The 5,970-nt window shown below is 42.8% G+C and overlaps 1 protein-coding gene across 1 annotated transcript; it reads left to right on the top strand.

The window, feature by feature from the left end:
• The first annotated feature begins 4,112 nt into the window (after positions 1-4,112).
• LOC113214975 (general odorant-binding protein 83a) lies at positions 4,113-5,840 on the top strand. The gene is made up of 7 exons (XM_026434509.2): positions 4,113-4,278; positions 4,422-4,500; positions 4,770-4,822; positions 5,097-5,132; positions 5,217-5,319; positions 5,413-5,477; positions 5,703-5,840. The coding sequence occupies exons 1-7, from the start codon at positions 4,216-4,218 to the stop codon at positions 5,718-5,720; spliced, it is 417 nt and encodes a 138-aa protein (XP_026290294.1). The 5' UTR covers positions 4,113-4,215; the 3' UTR covers positions 5,721-5,840.
• Positions 5,841-5,970: the final 130 nt, after the last annotated feature.

Here is a 5,970-nt window from a genome sequence, read left to right as displayed (position 1 = left end):
TGCAGCTGTATAAACCAGTTGACTTCTTCATTTAATTGGAAAGCAATATACCAGCAGGAGTATTTTCATAGAGATATATATAAATATATATTATATGTGGATATATGTGTATGTTGACTAAATTTCATCATCTATTTATTAAAAGGTTTTTACGTATATCTTTGGTACCAAAAGGCCTTTTAAGTGTATGTTACCTTTAGGTAAGCCCAGGATTATTAGGTGTAAAAATAGAAATGTCCATTACTCAGCTTTAGGGACAAGCAAGTTTCGTATAATTTTCATGGATTCTGCTGACTTAATATTGCAGTTGAGCTGCTTGGTTTTCCCCCTGTAAGATATCCCCATCAAAAAGGGATTCTGGTCCCATTACTTACCCAAAATATATGGCCGTTGTGTAGATTCGACAATAAAATTCTCCGCCTTTTATCAATCACTGTTAAGAAAATTGGTATGTGAGGCAAGGGTACCACTACAAATTGCAATAATTTTGACAAACGTCAGTTTTCCAGTGCCATGATTTGCTGTGTTGAATATTAGAAAGAAAAAAGGGTGGGTTTTGCAAACATCTTTTTCTTTTTACGTTACCAAGCTTTTCTTACCATTAAAAGCTATAAATTTGAAAACTTTTGTTTTTCTACTGCTGCTCCTTTTTTCGAGACTGAAATGTGCCGTGCCACCCTCCAGTTCATGGTTTTCGTTTAGTGTGAATCCAGCTTGTAAGATCCTTTTCATCTGTACCAAAGCACATTAAAGCAATACACAGGCTCCCTGCCTTCCCTGCCAATATGTGTTCTCAATCTTCCAAACTGTAAACTGGATTGGTTGGATTAGACTAAGAAATCTAGATTAACATATTTTAAATAAAGTAAAACTTTCAAAATCAGATGGATTTCCTGAGAGTAAATTTTGAGTATTGAAATTATGACTTGCTTCTAAATGTCAGTACAGCATAAAGGTATCTTAACAGAGTAACTGTAGATCAATCTATTTGACAATTACTTCCTAATTTAATTTTTTGAACATCCCGTTCATCAAAATTGCTGTTTATGGAAAGAATTTGCAGCAAAATACATGTGAGCTCTTCTCTTTGCTTGTTTGGCTTTCAATAATTGTAAATCTATCCCAGACAATCGATTTTGTTGAATGATGACTTCTTTCCTTTAGTTTGTTTGCTTGGTATGCACTCTTTTACTGTGATCTGGCAACATTGACCTCGTGACAGTTGTAGTACAGCTCTCACCCCTCTGATCGCTGTTTGAATCTTGCCTTATTTGTTTCTCTTTCTATCCGTCCGAGTCTTTTGTTCTTCTGTAATAACTATGGCTAGTTATCATGCACTTCTCTTTTCTTTGAGGTCTGTCTGTTGTTCTCTTGTTAAGTCCTTGTTTTCTTTGACAGCAAAGAGCGTGTTAGTTGTCTTCAACCCTGTCGGGCTTACAATGTTGTTTTATTATATTAGTTCATATATTTTATAATGATTAAATAATATATTTTTATCTCTGATATATATAATATACATACATATATAATTATATATATCTATGTATATAAATATATGTATAGCTTAAAACTTGATGTTCGTCAATGTATTCACTATTGTTAAAATGGTAATTATAGGCATGTAACTTGTTCATAACTTGCAGAGATGGTTTAAAAATTTGAATGCATTTGTTGATTGTGAGTGAAGGTATTTGTTTGTTTGGGGAGAAACTCAAAGAAAATGTGGATGCCGACGTTTAGTTTTGTTTATCAAAGTTCAGACGAGAAATGTAAAACTTTTCAGGGAAATAGTTGAAAGACTACCTCTTTAATTGGAGTCACATCACTACGATGCTTATATTTCTCCAAAATTTTTGTTGGCAATGGTTTGAGATGAGCTTCTTAATACATTCAGTTCATTACACATATACTGATGAAGCTGGGCAGCTGGAGCCTCGTGTGAGAATACAAGTTTATGAGCTGATTAGAAACATGGTCTCTTTTTATCTTTTCTTTTTTTGGCGGACTTTTTTTTTAACTGTTTATTTTTCTTTTGTTTTTCTTATGGCTTGACTTTAAAAAGCCTTCAGCTTACCATTCCAGTACGTCCAAAAGCAAGACGGAGTGGTTTCTTACACAATACATACTTGATGCATGCGCACAATCTGCCGGGAATCAGGGCAAATAAAATCTAATCCTGCTCTTGGCTATCATGACTCCAGCAAAGTAAAAATGGGATAGAGTCTTCATAAATAAGAGCCTCTTTCCTGTGCAGACTTAGACTTGCAACATTCTTATCAAAGCGTTAAATGTGATATTTAAAACTTGTTTGTAAATCAGTATAGAATGTAACATAAATTTTACCAACTCTATTAGTGTTAAAACATATATTTTCTTAGATTTAGCATCATTATACTGATTGAGCGAACGAATCATTATTGGTCAAATATCTTTCCTCAAAGTTTATTTCATGCTGGACAACTTTTATCACAACCACCAAATCTCATCTCAGGAAAAAATGAACATCATTTCCATCATTTACATTAGAACTGTAAATCAGCTATTTCCCTGTATCCATACAGTGTAATAGAATTAGAATTTTATGAAATATTTAAAGTATTTTCTCCTAAAATGCTGGATACCTACATAAAATAGATTTATTGTAGAAAGTATACAACTTAGCAACTTTCTATACAAATGGGATAAATACCTCTGAAACATTGGAGATACCTTGGTAGATGTTTGAGCAAACACATTTGGCCGTGTGAGCTTTGCTCCAAGTAGAGTTTTAACAGGAGGAAGTGAAATAATCAAAAGTCTGTATTGTTTTAATTACCTTCCTTCAAATGACATAAGCTGATTCATGAAAAATGAATTAAATTGCTATCTGTATCATAAATTGTAAGTTCCTTTCCTTTAAAACTTGATTAAGTGTCAACAAAATGTGAATTCACATATTCTATGTAGCATTAGACTGCAAATCCAATAATATTTTGCACCAAAATGCAAAATATATGCTAGAGGAGATTCTTTCCATGAGCAGCTCGTTTTTCTCTTAAGCTTTATGTTTCATCCCAAGTGAGAAAATACTCGATAAATTATATGCCTCATGATGTTGATTGATTACAGTAACCCAGATATATAAATATGAGTAAGTTAAAAAAAACACACTGTGCTTGTCTTCAGTTATACATCTGTGTTTTTTCTCATTCTGTAGGTTCTCAAAATATAATATCAGTAATATGTATATGAGGAATCGTATCCTTTGTATATGTAAAAAACCTATACAGTTTTACTATTAAAATTCCATGTGTAAACCACCTGTAGAACGACACCTTTCATTTGCTTCCTCTTCATCTCCCACAACCACAATGCTAAGGATTTACGCTGTTGCGCTTTCCGTACTCTTTTCACACTAAAGCAGCTCAGGACTTTTCGACATTTAGTTTTGATGAAGCATTGTATCCCGCGCAGGCCTCCTTTTGGGCTGGCGAGACGATGGCGTGGCAGCGGGTGCTCATTACCTGGCCATGTTGTGTGCCGTGTTGTGTTGTCCAGTTTGGGCGGCCAGCGCAACGGCAGCACCCAGTCACGGAATCGAATTTTGTTTTTTTCCTGATTGTCGTGTGCCTGTGCATCGCGCATGTGTCAACCGGGGGAAGGCCAAGGGGGCAGGATGAGGGAACTCTATGGAGTCCGCCATACGTTCATATATCTCGAGGCAGCGGATGAGGCGCGCGCCGCACGCACGTACGCACGGCCGCACATACATACGTTTATTCAATCAATGAAAAGAACTCTCGCCACGTTCGGCGCAGGGTGGCTGACGTCGCCGGTGCGAGCGTGAACTTACAAGCACCACCGGGAATGCTTCCGGGAGTTGTAACCCGCCGGGTGCCGTGCGCCGTGCGCCGTGCGTGCGCTTCTCGTGCGCAGTGCGTCGCAGAGAGAGAGACCGAGAGGTCCTTCCCTGAGCCCGGCGGGGCGGGCCGGCCCGGGCCGCGCTCAGAGTGGTCGTTAGCTCGTGGGTGACATTGACAATGGAGCCGGGCCTGGCGGCTGGCCGGGCGGGGGCGGGACCGCGTCGGCGCCAGGGGGCGGGGACCCGCGCGGGCTCCGGGCGGCCGGGAGGTGCGCGTCGTCGCAGAGTGCCCGAGGCCCCGAGGCCCGCGCCGTTGATAAAAGGCTGGGCGGGCGCGGGTGGAGCGCCATTCGTCGCTCCTCACTCACTCCGACATGAAGACCCTCCTGACCCTCGCCGCCGCGCTGCTGGCCCTCTGCGGCCTGGCCTCCGCCGGGGTAAGCGACCCTTCTGACACCGCGCTGATTGGCGAACGAGTCAATCCGTTTGGACGAAAACCTGCATGGAGTGGGAGATCCGTGTGTTTACTGTTGGTAACCGTAAGAGAGGAAGCTAAGTGCGCGTGTGTTGTCTTGTGTAGGTCGAGCTGTCCGAGGACCAGAAGCAGCTCATGAAACAGCTCAGGTCCGCCTGCATGGCCGAGACCGGCGTCGATGAGGGTAAGACGAGGCACCGTTGAGGCCCAGGCTCTAAAGAACACTTAAAAAATAATATACAGGGTGGCCGCTCTGCCCCGTTGATTTAAAAAGGCAGACTAGCCCGCCCGCACCTACCTCTCCAGTCCCCTCCCACCTCCCCGCTCCGTCTGGCAGCGGGCTAGTCTACCTTTTCAAAACAGCGGGGCAGAGCGGCCACCCTGTAGATCAAATCGTTGCCCTTCCTTTTGTGATTTCTTGATTCTGTATTCATCTTGTGTGTTCATCCTCAGCCACCATCGATGCATGCAAGACTGGACAGTTTGCCGACGACCCGAAACTTAAGGTAACTGAAATTGCTTTCCAAGGCAATGTGACAGGTGTCTGGTAAACCCCTCATCTTCCGTGGTTCTACTGTACCGTATGCATGCGTGTGGGCGGGTTGCCTACTCACCAGGGGCCATGAGGCGCCAGGTCGGAGAGCAGCCGCCCTGCCCCAGTCCAGTCCACCTGGGTGCAGCGACGGTACAGCAATGCTACGGAAGCGAGCAGGTTTAATACAGCCACCTTGTGTGCTAGTACCTTCCGCGGTTGTCTCTGACGTGTTCTCCTGTCCACAGTGCTACCTCAAGTGCACCTACCAGCAGATGACCGTGGTGAGTACCGCGCTGCCGACCTCCGCTCTTCAGGTGCGTCTCTCGTTGCCTTCTAATCTCACTACTGTTGCTGTTTTGATGCAGATGGACGACGACGGCGTGGTTGACGCCGATATGTTGCTCACCATGCTGCCCGAGGAGATCCAGCCCAAGGCCGAGCCCGTCGTGAACGCGTGCAAGGAGATGCGTGAGTAGCCGTCGTGAGATACGTCGCGGTCGCGCTGGCAGCCTCGCTTCGGGGCGCTTGTGTTCAGAAACTCATGACTCCTTCGTCCTGCAGGTGGTGCCGACGCCTGCGACAACGCCATGATGTTCAACAAGTGCCTGTATGAGAAGGCCCCAGATGTAAGCACAACTTCTCTGCACCTAGAAAAACCTGTTCTTGATTCAAAAAAGCATACTTGAGGATTCACGTCCTGTAGGTTGTAACAGTTCAATGACACACACGTCCGCTAGTCTATCTGCGCTTTTCATTGATCAATTTACTTGACACAGGAATTTCCTTTACTGCGTGCACTGCCCGGTTCACTGAGGTTTGTTATTCTAACATTTGCGCATTTCTTCTTACAGTATTACATGGTCGTCTAAGGGGATGCAGGCCTACGTGATATGACAATTTCTGTTATTTTACCTGATATCTATGATATCTACATTAATTTGATCATGTTCAACTGCCTCTCAATAACAAATAAAAGATTATGAGTGATACGTTGATTGACATTTCCTCAATCCTCATAAAAGCAGCTGTAAGTAATCAGAAGAAATTCAGCAGAAGTCAAAGATGAACATTTATTTATTAAGTTAGAACAATTATAAAACTCAAACGAGGTTCCTTTTT

Source organism: Frankliniella occidentalis, unplaced genomic scaffold, assembly GCF_000697945.3.
Source record: "Frankliniella occidentalis isolate FOCC.00 unplaced genomic scaffold, Focc_3.1 Scaffold18, whole genome shotgun sequence".
In the NCBI taxonomy this organism is placed as follows: domain Eukaryota; kingdom Metazoa; phylum Arthropoda; class Insecta; order Thysanoptera; family Thripidae; genus Frankliniella; species Frankliniella occidentalis.
The sequence above is the reverse complement of the archived record's forward strand: the minus strand, read 5'-3'. Positions and strand labels throughout refer to the sequence as shown.